The sequence below is a fragment of the Solanum stenotomum genome, chromosome 1 (genome assembly GCF_019186545.1).
Source record: "Solanum stenotomum isolate F172 chromosome 1, ASM1918654v1, whole genome shotgun sequence".
In the NCBI taxonomy this organism is placed as follows: Eukaryota; Viridiplantae; Streptophyta; class Magnoliopsida; order Solanales; family Solanaceae; genus Solanum; species Solanum stenotomum.
Window position 1 is genome coordinate 16,834,769 of NC_064282.1, and position 16,246 is coordinate 16,851,014.

General features: G+C 36.8%; 2 protein-coding genes across 3 annotated transcripts; one reads left to right on the plus strand and one right to left on the minus strand.

The window, feature by feature from the left end:
* Positions 1-721: 721 nt before the first annotated feature.
* On the plus strand, positions 722-10,615 carry LOC125871632 (kinesin-like protein KIN-UB). Of its 2 annotated transcripts, none has more exons than XM_049552269.1 (19): positions 722-961; positions 3,317-3,417; positions 3,508-3,630; positions 4,317-4,502; positions 4,649-4,870; positions 5,012-5,168; positions 5,682-5,831; positions 6,145-6,233; positions 6,318-6,521; positions 7,220-7,342; positions 8,131-8,241; positions 8,343-8,477; positions 8,692-8,827; positions 8,916-9,008; positions 9,167-9,292; positions 9,407-9,532; positions 9,704-9,847; positions 9,917-10,045; positions 10,147-10,615. In XM_049552269.1, the coding sequence occupies exons 1-19, from the start codon at positions 835-837 to the stop codon at positions 10,305-10,307; spliced, it is 2,643 nt and encodes an 880-aa protein (XP_049408226.1). In that variant the 5' UTR covers positions 722-834; the 3' UTR covers positions 10,308-10,615. The 2 variants fall into 2 exon arrangements, with proteins under 2 accessions (XP_049408226.1, XP_049408234.1); XM_049552277.1 differs by having other exon boundaries at positions 6,318-6,515; positions 7,214-7,342.
* Positions 10,616-14,465: 3,850 nt separating this feature from the next.
* On the minus strand, positions 14,466-15,813 carry LOC125871727 (AT-hook motif nuclear-localized protein 22-like). Its single transcript, XM_049552387.1, has 2 exons — positions 15,061-15,813; positions 14,466-14,980 (listed from the first exon to the last, which is right to left on the minus strand). Exons 1-2 carry the CDS (start codon positions 15,555-15,557, stop codon positions 14,524-14,526), a joined length of 954 nt encoding a protein of 317 aa, XP_049408344.1. The 5' UTR covers positions 15,558-15,813; the 3' UTR covers positions 14,466-14,523.
* Positions 15,814-16,246: the final 433 nt, after the last annotated feature.

Genomic DNA, 16,246 nt, shown 5'->3' on the forward strand with positions numbered 1-16,246 from the left:
ATCTAAATATGTGCCAACGATGTCGCCTGGCCTCATGTGCATGTTTGATGCGTAGGCCTTGGCCGATGCCGCCTCGCGTCGGCCTTGTCTGATGCGCGCAAGCCTTGGCCGATATCGCTTGGCTTTGTCTGACATCGCTTAGCTGATGTCGCCTGGCCTCAATCGACGTTGCATGTTTGATACACGCAGACCTTAGCTAAATGCTGCCTAACTTCAGCCGACGTTGCCCGTCTGATGCGTGCATGACTTGGTCGATGTCATCTAGCATTGTTAGACGTCGCCTGACCGATGTGCCCATGCCTTGACTGATGTCGCCTGGCCTCAGCCGACGTCTCTTGACCGATGCGCCTGGCCTCAGCCGACGTCTCTTGACCGATGCGCCTGGCCTCAACCGACGTCACCTGTCCGATCTACATAAACCCCATTCAAGAGGAAAAGCTCCCTATCAAATATTTTTCTCATTTACTATATCCTATGATGGTATTTAATTTAATTTCATGCAAAATAAAATGAAAGAAATAATGGTAAGATAGTGGTATTCTTGTACTTTCACCTCAAAATCTAACCTCCATACTTCTCCGTCAGTCACCTACTGTTTCCCCGACAAGTCTCTGTTTTTTCATATTTTTTGTTTATTACTTATTTTTAAAAAATATTTAAGTCTCGGCAGCTTCACTTCACTCTCGGCTTAAGTATACACCGCAAGTGGACCCACACACCATCTTTCTCTCTCCATATTCTCTTCAATTTGAACCCAAAAAGAGTTAACATAAAGTTGTTCATCTTCCCTGTTTTTCTCTCTCTACAATCAAACACCTCCATTTCCAGAGAGTGATGGCTTCTGGTGGATACAGAAACGGTACCCAGAAGGCGCAGGCTCTCCGTACTTCATCTTCATTCAAATCGAAGCTTCCGCCGTCGGTTTCTTCCAACGGACGCCGCAGTAGTACTATTGACGCCGGTGAGTTTCGAATTTTCTGTTAGTTTTCATCAACTTTGTTGCTTTCTGGTTGTGGATCGAGTTCCTTTAGCTAATTGAGTTTTCAAGTTGTCGAATTTGCTAAATTGATTCTGCTCTGTGTGTTTTAGACGATGTGCTTTTTAGTGGTTTAGGTTACTGTTAATTGGACGATGTGACGTTGCTGATACATTTTGCTAGTTGATAGCTGATATTGGCGCTTGATTTAAATGCTGCATTGTATTTTTTGTTTGTATTTATGAATTTTGGATGTGACATTTTGTTTAATTTTCGAAATATTGCCAATTAGGTAAGGTAGGTAGGTTCTTCAAGCCTTACAAACTCTTGCATCCACTTAATCAATGTCTAGTGTGCATATATTTATGTATGATTTTTTATTATATATGCATAGGAATGTATAGTATGGTTAACTTGTACTCTAGGGGTTAAAAGAAGCTCAAGTAATTATGGCTTTGATGTGAGGCTAAGTTTCTGTCTAATTTAGAAACGAGTTGGCATCATTGAAGTAGCTAGCTGGTTGAGGATCGAGATTATGTTTCTAATTGGAATTTTGAGTTTTGGAATCTATGGAGTTAATTCTTCTATTAATGTGCTAGAGATTGTGTTCTTTACTTCTTTAGTTGTTTAGGTTTGTGTTAATTGGACAATGTGATGTTATTACTGTGTTTGTTAGTTGATACCTGTGACACTCCAGCTTAAGGTAAAAAGTTCCACATCGGCAAAACACAAATGAGATGTTGGGTATATAAGTAAACATGCCTTACACACTAATGACACGTTTTAAAGTCATGTGGGCCTAGACTTAGAACAGACAATATCACTAATGAGTTGGAGTTGGGCCGTTACAAATGGTATCAAAACACTCTTGTGTCAACCTTGTCGATGTGGGCGGCGTTCAACTGAGTTTACCACGGGCCAGCGTTCAACCGTGTTTAGGCAAATCAAGGTAAGGCGAGCGAGGATGTTGAATCTATAAGAAGGGGTGTATGTGGCACCCTTCTTAAGATAAGAAGTAATGACACATTATAAAGTGGTGAGGCCTACGCCCAAAGCGGACAATATCGCTAGTGTGAACTTTTTTTTTTCTTTTCAAATATTACCAATTAGGTAAACAGGTACTTCAAGCCTCCAAACTTTCCTGTGCACCTAATCATTATCTAAGTTTTCTTAGATTTGTGTTTCTATATTTCACTAGACATGCCTAGGAATGTATAGTGTGGTAGATTAGCTCGTACTTTACAGGTTAAATTAGGAACTCCAATGATTATGGCTTTTTTTTTATAATGGAGAAATCAGTTTGTGACCCGCCCTTTGGACAATTCACTGCCTTCTAAACTCGATGGATAATGGGCCCGCTCCTCTACCCTTCTCCACTTAAATTCCGGGCTTCGTTTTGCATATGATTTTGGCTTTGATGCTGAGAGTTTGAACAGAAGTGATGTTAATTAGTGTAACCATAGAGTCAACTTAAAATGGGGAATGGGTTGGGAACCTCCTCCAACATGAATTATTTCTTAAAATTTTCGAGTGTTTTCCCTTTATCATCTAACAACTTTTTTAGTAAATGTATTCAGAGGACACGAGGTATAGTTGATAGGCATAGACCATAGTTAATGAAACATAATCATAATGTGTGGTAAAACATGTCTTATTTTAAAAATAAAATAAAATCAACTAGTGGGCAGTTGGGTGTAGGCTTGGGGGTTAACGACTGTGCATGTTAAGAGGGTTGTAAATAATTTGTAATTAGACCAATTGGGGCATGATCTTCCAGTTAAGGAAGAAGTTGATTTCTTCTTGGATGAAAAACAAGTTCATTTCTTTTTCTGATCAAGTAAATTAGGAATAGGTTCATAAATTTTAAGTAGGGTGAGGATTGGAAGTATTGGATATAGGAAGTACGGGTGTAAACGGAACATAATTTATTATTCCCTTCATTCTTATTTATTAGACCTGGTTAACTAACACAGAGAAAAACATTGGTCTTTGTATTCTCAATTGTGTATGGTTTGCATACTTCTTGGAATGTTTCTCTAATAAATTAATCATCCATAATAAAAAGAAAAAGAAAATAAGGTTTGTTTTGGTTGAAATTTGAAATCAGTCAGACATATTTTACATAATAAACAAGTATACAGATCTGGGTTATTCTTTTGAATGATATGACATCAAGATATTGGCATATATAGTGCTTTTTAGTGATTTTTCTTGTTGCTAAGAGCGTTTATGTTAAAGTAATCCTTTCTGCTGCCTTAAGCTGCACAGCTCAAATTCTTTGTTGATCACTGGCTTCGATGTATGTGAATATTAACTATTTCTTGTGATTGGTCTAAATAGTGTATGGAAGAGTTCGAGTTGCTGTCAGATTACGTCCTCGAAATGCCGAGGAATTGGCAGCAGATGCAGATTTTGCTGATTGTGTAGAGCTGCAGCCGGAGGTTGTCAATTTTTACCTTTTCCATTCTCATGAGAAGCTCTTTTTGGGAATAACTTGAGTATGATGCAATTTTACTTATTTTTCCTGCCAGCTCAAAAGGTTGAAACTTAGGAAAAACAATTGGGATTCAGATACATACGAGTTTGATGAGGTGTTCACCGAGTTTGCATCCCAAAAGCGTGTTTACGAAGTTGTTGCAAAACCTGTTGTTGAGGTTTGTTGCTTTATTTTGTATTGTTTAGTTACCTTGATCAATTTGGGACTTCTTACACCTAGGGAAGAAATCATTGATGCAAAATAACTAGCCCAACATAAATCTTTTTTCCATAGGGGATAGTTGTGGATGATATGTTGTTATTTTGACAAGAAGTTCTTAACTAATGGAGGTCTGAGGGAATGATTCATTTCCCATTAAAGAGGTGATAGATAGCTCTATGGGGACCCGGATTAGAAGACACTATTTGACTGTTTCAGACTTCCAGTATCCATTTATTCCATCTTTGACAAACTATGTTTCGATCCTAAACTATAAGGCATTAGGTGGACTTAACACAATAACTTCTTGTTTCTGCAGCTATTCTTCACCATTGTAGGGTATATTCATCACCATGAAATGCAACATATTATTTAATTTTATGACATTGATGATGATTGTGGTGATCAATACATGTTATCTTTCTTAGATTCTTTTATGAAAGATGTGAAAATTCATACATGTCAGAAATACGCGGAGCAAGTATTGATGTATTCATTGATATAATTAAAATTATTTGTTACCTACAAATGGTTGGATGAAATCGTTAAGGACACCTTGAATGTAAATTTTATGGTATTCCTATGCTATATCTTTTGGAGATAATGTTTTATAAACACTCTTTATCTTTTTGCCCATTTTATTAGAGTGTCTTGGATGGCTACAATGGAACAGTGATGGCTTATGGTCAGACCGGGACAGGAAAGACTTACACCCTTGGACGATTAGGTGATGAAGATGTCTCTGCTCGTGGTATCATGGTTCGTTCAATGGAAGACATATTAGCAAATATTTGCTTGGAGACCGACTCAGTTTCAGTCTCGTACTTACAGGTTGGACTGTGCTTCTTAAACCTATCAGTAAATACATGTCATTGTGCATCTTTAGCTAGCTCGGAGAAGTTTCCTCTCTTGACCACAATCACTTTGCAACCAAATGATTTGCCAAGTTTTATCTAAATATCGTGGTTTGCGTGCAGCTTTATATGGAAACAATTCAGGACCTCCTAAATCCTGCTAATGACAACATCCCAATAGTTGAAGACCAAAAAACTGGTGATGTGTCTTTACCAGGGGCAACTGTAGTGGAGGTCCGGGACCAGCAAAGTTTTCTTGAACTGCTACGGGTCGGAGAAGCTCATAGATATGCCGCTAACACAAAGCTGAATACTGAATCTTCCCGAAGTCATGCTATTCTCTTGGTAAATCGGGAATTCTATATTTCATCTTTCCAGTTAATTGCATGGTTTGTCAATACAGTCCTCAAAAAAACTATAAATCTGTATAAAAGATATCATTATAAGTATGTTTCATTTGGAATTTGTGTTTTTAATGTGTTGTAGGTACAAATTAAGAGGTCAGTTCCTGGAAGGGAAGCTGATTTTTCTGCTGAAACAGATCACTCGTCTCACTTGACAACCAATTATAAGCCGCCTATGTTGAGAAAAGGCAAACTAGTTCTTGTAGACCTTGCTGGTTCTGAGCGTGTAAACAAGTCAGGTATACTGAACAGTCAACTGGGATTCCTAATTTAAGAATATTTCTGTGTATGTGCTTTTAATGTATTTTTTATTTTTATCCTTATTTTTACACTCCTCTGTGTGGGTGAAGAATTGGTATAGCTTATCTGATATTTATGAAAGGTTAAGGAAATAGCATTACTCAAAGAAGATCCAATACTCATAGTTGGTTAAATCAACATCGAGATAGTCTTGATCTAATTGTAGGCATTGCAGTGTGCCAGTGGCCAGTCTGTAGGAGTATATGGCTAAGCGGAAGAAAAATGTGCAGCGAAATATTGTTGTAATAGAACAGAAGAAAATATGCATTTTTGTATAACAGAGAAATATAAGAATGGGAGAAATGAAAGGAACCTTTATTGCCAAAAAGGAAAAGATGAACAGGTTTTTATTGCCGGAGGCATGTTGATGTAGCAAGTCTTCTGGTTATTGCTCGTAACTTGGCATTTTGATTTGTAAACTGACTTCATATCCTCTCCTCGATCTCCTGTAGGAAGCGAAGGACACATGTTAGAGGAAGCGAAGTCCATCAATCTGTCATTAAGTGCCCTAGGGAAGTGCATAAATGCCTTGGCAGAAAATAGTGCTCATGTACCTGTCCGAGATTCGAAGCTTACGAGGTTGCTTAAGGATTCATTTGGAGGTGGGCTTATATTTTTCTTTTTCTTGGGTCTCTGCATATACATGGTAAAGTTATGTGGTATCTGATATCAACCGAGTGTACTGCATGTACGAATGGGCTGTACCAGTTTCCAGAGTTGTGAAGATTCTGGCTTAACTTTTTCTTTCCCATGAACACTAACATTTAATTGAGATATACTCTTTTAACTGTTTCCTGAGCTAGGAGGCATTATTCTTTCTTACTTATCCACAACCAATAAAAAGGAGTTAGGAGTCAATATCTTAGTTCTTAATGAAATTCCAATCATGTTGGTTTACTTCCTGTGATTTTGCAGGAACATCGAGAACTTCATTAGTTATTACCGTTGGGCCATCACCTAGACATAGAGCAGAAACAGCAAGTACCATATTGTTTGGACAGAGAGTAAGTTCTCCATTTGGAGTGTTTTATGTGGATAGGTTGTACTACTGCATATATGTGCCAAGATAGTTTTATCCCTTTGTGCAGGCTATGAAGGTGGAAAACATGTTGAAGATTAAGGAAGAATTTGATTACAAAAGTTTATCAAAAAGGCTGGAGGTGCAAGTAGACAAACTTATTGCTGAAAATGAAAGACAACAGAAAGCTTTTGAGACTGAGGTTGAACGAATTAGATTAGAAGCACAAAATCATGTCATAGAAGCTGAAAGGAACTATGCTGAAGCCCTGAAGGTAGTTATGTTACTTATATCTCTTGACTTTGAGAGTCTTTTGCTCTAATTACTAATTAGACTGAGAGTTGATTCAGATCAAGAACCACATATAGGTGAATGCACCACTTTACTGTCTTAGTTTGATTATAAGTCCCTAGTGTTGCTTGCTACCAATAGTTAAAGTTAAAATACTCCTGTTCTAGTACATGTAAATTTATCAGGGCTATTTGCCAGTTAGTTGCACTCAGATAAAAATATTTTTGCTTTCTTAAACGTATCTCAACAACTTTGTCTTCCGATTTCGGAAAGTATATAACAATCGACTATCCCTCAATTACAAACTAGTTTGGGTAAGCTATATCATCATAATTTAACTACTTTTTGGTTGGTAGCTTGGCTACCGTAACCCTCTTTATCCGTGCTTGCGACCGGCAACACTATGTAAAACTCACTTTGGCGGAGCTGATTTCGAAAAATCTATAACTGAAACTAATAAGACGTGAGGTGCCGAATAAGTGAAGATGATTTAATTGGACAGGTGAAGTATTACTGGCATGATACATATCCATCCACAAGAGAAGTATTACTTTCATAGTACTAAACACAACAGAATAAGAAATGAGTTATATGTTGATGGAATTTGACAAAGATTCAATGTTGTACCTACTGGAATTATGTTTCAACTATTGTGGAATAACACTTCTGCTTTACTTGCAGGAGGAGAAAATGAAATGTCAGATGGAATATATGGACTCAATCAAGAAGCTGGAGGAGAAGTGGAGCCTTAATCAACAAAAGCCCACAAACAATGCCAGAACTGCTGGGACATCTATCACCGAGGTTGTAATCCTGCTTTTGTCCTATTTTTATCAGCATCATCTTAATTATTAATACTGCTGTTGTTGTGTTGTTGAGGATGACTATCCTTAACTTCTCTTGTAGCAAGTATTGAGTACACCTTCAGAAAGAGTCAGTTTCTGTTAAAAGAAATACTATAATTGAAACAACTAGCATCTAATTCTATCGTTGAAACAGCTCAAGTATTAAGGTTGTACTTTGTAATGAGTCAGTTTCTTAAAAAGGAAATACTTGGAACACGTATTCAACTCTTTCGTCAAAACAAGTAGCATGTTATATGCCTTTTATCTCCATGGTGACAGCTTTAAAGCTAGACTTATGTCCACCAGGTAAAAACAGAGGGAGGGAGGGGGTGAAAGAGAGAGAGAGACTGGGCAGTGTACTGGGTAAATATTGAGGTTCATAGTTTTATATATCAGTAAAATATACGAACTTCTAGAACTGAAGAACCTTGTTTACTGGTCTAAATGAGAGCAAATTGGATAGTGAGACTAAGGGTTCATATTGCCGACTCCGACTAGCTTAGGATTGAGGCTTTGTTGTTGTTGGAGATCTCTTTTTCGTGTTTCTAATGAGTCTTCAAGTTCATTGTGGATGCTGCCTGATATCATAATAGAACCTTGGCTTCAGTAGTCCTCTATAAGTCTCTCTTTGTAGTTTGTACACATGTATTTCAAGGCATAAATTGGGTTTTACTTCTGCAGAGAGAACAACATACGGCTTGTTGATTCTTTATTTCTTTTCAGATGCTTAAATTGCTTCTTGTGCAGGAAGTTTCTGAACTTAAGATGTTGCTTCAAAACGAAATGCAAACAAGAAAGGCAGCAGAAGAAGAAATATACAAACTCAAAGATCAACTGCACATGTTAACAAAACCAGGGGTATGCTCTTCATTGATTATTCATTTTTCAAATAGAATTTCTTGAGTTCAATGGAATTTGGGATTGAGCTAATGAATATGACTGATCAATGTGCACTGTAGTCAGCAGGTGGAAATTCTGATATTCTAAACCTCCAAAGCATGCTGGAAGAAGAGATTCGTCAGAAGAAGAGACTGGAAGAAGAAGTTATTGTCTTACGTAGTCAATTTTCTCAGCTAACTATGGAAGCTGGTCAAGTACGGTCTTTAATTTGCTTATGAGCTTGCTTACATCTTTGCTTTCTGTTCTACGTACTGCTAGCATCTTGTTCTGTTTGCCGCGCGCGATTGACAAGTTCTATGGTTTGATGGATACTCTTCTGACAAACCTTTGCATCTCTCTTTTTCTCTTTCCTCTCTGTACTTTGATAAATGTTCCAATCAATTTCACTTTAATTGCCTCTGTTCACAGAGAACAAGCTATCTGGATAGAAGCAGAAATGGCACTGGACTTCCAGGCCTAGATTCATTGTCTCCTCTTAGAAATCTGCATTGCAAAGATGCGACTAATGGAGAGAGATCTTCAATCACCAATCTTCACGAACAAGGTCCCAATATATTCTTCAGAGTATGTCCTTTTTAATTTGCAAAATAACTGAACACAATTTTCTCATCTCTGCTTCATGGGCATTACAGTTGGATTACATAAGATTTTGTCGCTTCTGGAGTCTGAAGATGCTACTGTGCGGATTCATGCGGTGAAAGTCGTAGCTAATCTAGCAGCTGAAGGTAATCTATTCTCCACCCAATCTTCCCAAGTACAGAAAGAGAGCATATTTTTCACTTGCCACTTTATGCGACTTATTGGAGAAAAGTGTGGTGGTGAAGTACTGTTTGTGATAAATGGTCTGATACATTTTAAATCCTGCTTCAAATTTAACCTGCAGAAGCGAATCAGGAAAAGATAGTTGAAGCTGGTGGTCTTAATTCATTGCTGATGCTTCTTAGTAATTCAGTGGATGAAACCATTCGCAGAATAGCAGCTGGTGCAATTGCAAATCTTGCAATGAGTGGTGATTCTCAATCTATAGCTCTCTTTTTCTCATTCTGTTTATTTTACATCCTTGTTGAGGCCCTTTGTCTCCTAATAAGTACTATCTTCTGAGGATTATTTTCTGTCTTTTCAGAAGCCAACCAGGAACTTATAATGACTCAAGGTGGGATTGCGCTGTTGGCGGTGACAGCAGCTGATGCTGAGGATCCTCAAACATTACGCATGGTGGCCGGAGCCATTGCTAATTTATGTGGTAACGGTAAGCTCATTTACTTTTTCTGTAGGAGTAGCTCCTCTGCCTGCCCCCACTACCCATCAGCTTTTCTGGGCATTGTCGGAGTAGCTCTATCAAATTCTATCTAATTCCCGCTCCTAACATCAATTGATTTTAGCCCTTGAATCTTGATTGTGGTATATGTTTCTATTCCAGATAAACTACAGACAAGGCTGAGGTCTGAAGGTGGAATCAAGGCACTGTTAGGGATGGTGAGATGTAGACATCCAGACGTTCTGTCTCAAGTTGCACGGGGAATTGCAAATTTTGCAAAGTGCGAGTCCAGAGCTTCAGCTCAAGGTAAATGCCATACATGTCAATCATGTTTATCAGATTACCATGATTCTTAAGGTTTATCTGCTACTACAGGTCAGAAAGCTGGGCGTTCTTCTCTGATAGAAGATGGTGCACTTACATGGATTGTTCAAAATTCCAATAATGAAGCCTCAATGATCAGGCGTCATGTTGAACTGGCTCTCTGCCATTTGGCACAACATGGTAAGCGATCCTATATCCTACTGAAAAGTTTTAGGATACATTCATTGCATTTCTCCTCAAACTATACTTTTAAGTTTCACCTGTTCTCTTCTTATCCTCAGAGGTAAATGCAAAAGACATGATCAGTGGGGGAGCCCTATGGGAGCTAATTCGTATCTCCCGTGATTGCTCTCGAGATGACATAAGGTCTCTTGCACGTCGAACTCTGACTTCAAGTCTGACTTTCCAAGCTGAAATGCGACGCTTGAGGATAGAGTTATAGTTACCTTATTGGTTTCACTGCCAACACCTAATTCTTGAAATGCACATGCCTAATGTACATGAACCAGTTCCAGAAAAGAAACCGCTCACAATTTTGTATCGAGGGCGTGCATCAAGCAAAGTCCCTCTAGGTGAAAAGTATCAACATTAGATAGTTTCTAGTATGTAGTAGCCTATAATATATGCTATCGTACATTCTTTCATTTTTCATTGGGTTCTGGGGATAGGAATCATCCCTAAAGTGGTTGCTTAAGCTTCAAAATGTTGTAATTTGTGAGCCTGTAATTATAATATAACTAACGAAATTTTTATGTTCGTCATTCATAATTTCTGATTGATAAAACTACTATAGGTGTTTCAATATTCACAAAGCTTTTTCTGATACACCTCTTTTGTGTCTCTTGATAATTGCTTAGAGGAAGTGAGAGTTCATGTTTCAATAGCAGAGTGGGTAACATGCAACACTCAGAAATCACATAGGTTGGCTGAGTGGGACTAGTGGTGATTACGTTGGATCAAGTAATAAAATTATATATTGTTGTGGATGCTCTTGCCAAACATGCAATTTCGATTGAACAGGAAATCTATTTTATAATGTACACCAACTTCTCAGGAAGATAATTAGCGGTCAGCTTGTATAAGTTCGTGTTTTGTTGTTCCTTATGGAGGCAAGTCACTCCTCTCTACTCTCCTTTTGTATCTTTTGAATATTAATAAACGAGGTAAGGCTCTATGCCTAATCCCTCATCATTCTAGGATTACTGGGCAAATGGTTTTATAAAAAAATAGTTAAATTATTAACAAAATCTTGGTATCATTAAGTGTTATTTGTGTGTGGATAATATTCATCACCATCCACCATCACTGTCATTACAATCATTGCCATTATTATCAAACTATTGAAGGGAAGAAGCTCCCACATCAGTGAAAAGGGGTCTATGGGGCTGTCTTATAAGACTTGGACAATGTTATTCCCTTTGAGCTAGCTTTAGAGGTGAAAATACCGAGATAAAAGAATGTCCCGATCTAGGTATGAAATGGTGAAGCCAAAAATTCGCATGGCTGCACCATCTAGACCATCACTAACAAACATAAATGTTTCATTTTTTAATAGAATAATAAATTTTATTATTTTTCTAATATTTCATTATTTTTTAATTTGAATTGTTTATTAATTATGTTGACAAATAAATAAATTATGCACACTGAGATGTTGAAAATTAATTAGTTTTAATAATTCAAATTCAGAGATGGTACTCTTAATAAAAACAAAAAAGGTCTGGTTGTCTATACCTCACACTCAGCTCCAAACACTGGTTATACTTAGGGATGTCCAATGGGGGTAGAGCTGAATTTAGACAAGTCAAATGAGCCGAATTAATAAATAAATTGACCTAAAATAGAAACAAAAAAAAAGTGGGTCATAGTCGTTACGCACAATGTTCTTACTAATTTTTAATTTCTATATTTTAGTACCTAATAAGACTATTTTTGTTCTTTATAGTAGGCTATAGCTACAATCATATATCAAATAAACATAAAGAAAAATATTTTGAGAAGATTTTTTATGGATAAATTTGGACGGTATATTAACCTAATTTTTAAATTGACTGATATAGATTGGCTAAAACGGATTGAGATAAATAAATGGATGAATCAACTTGTAAGTGCTAATTTTATCCCCCTTCTCTTAATCTTTTGGAACATGTTGGCATGTTGCCTAGCCTCCTTACTTTGCAAAAAGAATGAACATTTTCAACTTAAAAAGATCATTTTCAGAAAATCTCGAGTTTTAATAGCACTTTTTCTGCCATATGAAAAAAATGTGTTTTTTTGGCTCGAAATATTCCAACCTTTTACTTTTGCCACAGGATAATTAAATACGCTTTAATTAGTTACTTGAATAGTATCTATCCGTCCATTTTTAATTGTCATGATTTCTTTTTTTAGAGTCAAACAATAAGAATTTTGATTAACATTTTATGATGTATTTTTAATCATATTGATATGCATAAAAATGCAATTTATAGTACTTTTCGTATAGTATTTGAATATCTATTTTTTTTTTAAAAAAATATCGATTTAATGTAATCTAATTTAACATTGAAAAATAGTCAAACTGACTCTCGAAAAGCGCAACATGACAATTAAAAATGGATAGAGGGAGTATATATGTTTCGATATTGATAAGCTCCTTCCCAAAGATGAACTAGAAGAGACTTGTGTGCAACAAATAAGTGAATTTTCATGCCTATATATAGTAACTGTGATGAATGCCATGATCACTTGTTCTTTCAATGCAGATTATATTCTCGAACCCACAACCTTAGAGTTGGAGATGGAGGATGCATAATTATCACTTGAACAACCCATATATATATCACTGCATACAACTTTAAAACTGAAATCAACATGTTAAAATTCACACTAGCCGTAGGTGTATTTATGTTAACCGTTGTATACAGATGAGGAGATGAAGGATTTATGAGACTGAATGCAGTGAACCATATATGCATGTACACTTAAGTTTAAGCCCATCACTTTATGTTACTTCTATTGGATGACTCAAACATATTCACTCTCAAGTTAATTAATATCTTCATCACAAGCTTAAGAGTAAATGACTGAAATTGAAATATAGTTATTGGACTAAAATAATTTAAAGATACAATCTTTTACACATATACTGGAATATTATTCGCTTTGAGTCAAGCCTACGATTTTCACCATAAGACTTCACACCATTAAAACTATCTAATATCTTATATGTAGTCTAATTTCACACACTATATAGTCTTAGCTCCAAAATGTGGAGAGTAATTCCAATGTTTTGAGTCAAATATATATATATATAAACCGAAGATTGTCCAAGACCTTATAAAACTATCCTTACCATCTCATAGTTGATATGAGAACTCAATACCTCAACGCATTCATGTACTAACTAAAGCGGGAATAATATACTATGAACTGAATATTAAATTAAATACAACTATAATAATTTTTAATGTAGTTTTACAAGTGAGGTATTCAGCGAATAGAATACATACGTACATCTTACAAGCTGTTCCCAAAAATTTCACAGATGTTCCCAAAAATTTCACAACTCAAAGAACGCAAAAACACAACATAATATTCAACTTCAAATGAGTCTAACTCTAAAACCACAATAAATATATAAATTACGAAGTTAACTCAAACCTGAAAAGCTCGCTCACGAAAACAGAAAATAATGAATGGGGTGTGGAGGCATGAAGGGGAGTACTAGTTAAAGTAAAAGAGCAGAAGTTGTTGGTGGTACCTGTGGGAGTACCTTAGTATGGAAGTGAAAGCATTAGTTGCCTCGAAAAGGAGCTAAGTTCAGAGAAGTGCACGTGTAAACCCCACTACCTAATGTTCACTTCATAGTATTAACCCTAAATATATAGTATTCACTCCAAAAAACCAATCATTCAAACCCCATACCTCTCCTGCATCTTCTTACCTTTTCTTTCTTCTATTTAAATCATTTGTACTCTCAATTCTCATGCTCCATAAAGTTAATTCATCCATAACTATCATCACTTCTAGCTCCCCCGGACAAGAAAAATATGAAACAGGATATACTCAATAACGTTTTAATTTATTTGTCTGATTTTATGATCTTACAGTACTAAAGATACATGAATGTATCAAAATATATGTCATTTAATATATCTAAATGAATTATTAGTAAGACAGATAAATTAAAACGAAAGAATATATATAATGATTTAAAGAAACATCGAACCTGAACTATGGAGAGGCTTTTTGCTTCTGCAGCAAGCGAAAGATTGATTATTATCCAAGACAACTTGAGGAAAAACTCATGCCCTCTTTTGTTAACAATTTTTTTATGCTACCATTCACATAAAATAAAGAAGAAAAAGAAAACCACAAATGATACTTGAAATCTTACATCCTTCACTAAATGACTAATAAGTAACAACGATAACAACATATTCAGTATAACCTTACAAAGTTGAGTTAGAAAAGGATGATGTGTACGCAACCTCACCAGCCAGACTAACACTTAAAAGAAGTAGAAGAAGTAAAGATGGTTAATAGAGAAGAAGTTGTAGTTTTGGAATTTGGAAATCATGTTCCAAGATTAACAAAATGCAAATTAAAGAGAAAAAAAAGAAGAAAAGAGGACAGCTAGTTTTGAAGTCAATTCCCAATTATTATTTTAATTTTAATCAATAAGGAGGACGACCTCCTGCTCCCCAATAAGCCTCAGTTGGTGGTAATTGACATGAATTTAGTAGATTTTGAGGCAATCCTTGTAGTAAATTAGCATTTGGATCAGTACCCATAATTTGTTGTACTGCTGCACCTTGATTAGTACTTACTATACCACTACTTGTTGGTAAATTTCCTCCATTTCCTTGCTGCCCCACCGGCGATTCTTCGTCCTCGAGTGGAAGCCTTTCATATGCTGCATTCCCAAACGAAGCCGCCATTATCACCACCGGCCCTGAAGCATTCAACGGCCCGACAACGCTACCGCCGACTACTTGGCCTTGTCCTCCGGCCAAGTATATCGTCAGCCCTGATGCGGCTGGCGGAGCTGGCGGTGGTAAGTATGAACCGGAAAGAGATAAGATTTCAAATCTTCCATGTAGAGTTACCACCGCACCCGGAGACGCGGGTTGTCTGTCAGTTAAAAAATTAAAGTAAGAATACATATCACACACAGTACTGAATTTGATGCAAATTAAAAAATAAGAAATTACCTAATTGTAACGTTTGTAACAGTTCCGCTCCCACTTAATATGCAAACACCGCGTTGTCTTCTGGTGGCGAAGTTTGAGATACTTTCTTGTATATCACAACCACTAGCGATTTCCATAACATGAGATCTCAAAGCGTTAGCGCTATCACGAGTGATAATGATTGGTGGTTTTGGTTTGTTTTTTGAACCAGCTGGTCTTCCTCTTGGTCTTCTACTGACTTCTCCACCGCCATCTCCTCCTCCTCCTCCTCCTATAGTGTTTCCTTTGCTATCCATCGAACCGGATTGATCAGGATTTAAACTGAAGTTATCGTCGCGATCTCGTTTTTGATTTCTGTGTCCGCTTTGTTGTTCGTCTTCAGTTTTCTGCTGCTGATGCTGCTGTTGTTGTATGTGATGGAACTGGCCGTGGAGGTGAGGATTGTTATTCTGTAACTGAAGATCTCTTGTGTGAAAAGGAGGTGGAAGAGGACGGCCATGAGCTGTTAATTGATCCATCTAACCTTGTATTTGAATTTACTTTCTAGCTATGAAATTGATGGAATTAGTTCTTCTAACCTTCACCAAAAAAGAGTTGGAAAGGGAAAGTAATGAAGTGAGAACCCAAAAAGGATTCAGGAGAAATAGGTGAATCAACCATACTACAATCCTTTGTTTGTTTGTTGATCTTCTTTCCTTCTCTTTTGGTGAGGGTTTGGGGAAAATGAAGAAAGAGAGAAGAGAGAAATAGGTGTAGCTAGAGAGAATGAGTTGGAGGAATTTGATACTTTTGTGTTTTGGGTTATAGTTGTAGTAGTAGTACTAGTAATTGGGTTAAGGTTAGGTGGGGGGTTAATTAGGGGGTGTGGGGTGGGGGTGATGAACCGGTGAAGGTGTGTGTAGTTGGATGGATGATGAGTTCGGTTTTTGGTGAGACAGACAGCGTGCGTATGGGCGGTGGGAGCATGGGCCCCACATCTCCCCTGCTTTCTCTCACCTTTGTCTCTTTAATTTTTTGGATGGCTGGGGAGAGCTTTCATCAAATCTCTATAAACAACATGTTGTAAAATGGCTTTTTACCTCTCCTCCTCTCCTTTTTGCATGTCTATTGTCGACATAATTAATTTTTCTTTTCTTGTGCTTACATTGTTACATAAGTATTTCTTTTTCACTTAATCATATTAATATAAAAATATATTTGATTTAGT

Coding starts and splice junctions, on each gene's coding strand:
- LOC125871632 (XM_049552269.1), top strand. CDS start 835: ATGGCTTCTGGTGGATACAGAAACGGTACCCAGAAGGCGCAGGCTCTC. Junction 7,343..8,130: donor CTGGGACATCTATCACCGAG/GTTGTAATCCTG, acceptor CTTCTTGTGCAG/GAAGTTTCTGAACTTAAGAT. Junction 9,848..9,916: donor GTCCAGAGCTTCAGCTCAAG/GTAAATGCCATA, acceptor CTGCTACTACAG/GTCAGAAAGCTGGGCGTTCT.
- LOC125871727 (XM_049552387.1), bottom strand. CDS start 15,557: ATGGATCAATTAACAGCTCATGGCCGTCCTCTTCCACCTCCTTTTCAC. Junction 14,981..15,060: donor GTTACAAACGTTACAATTAG/GTAATTTCTTAT, acceptor TTTAACTGACAG/ACAACCCGCGTCTCCGGGTG.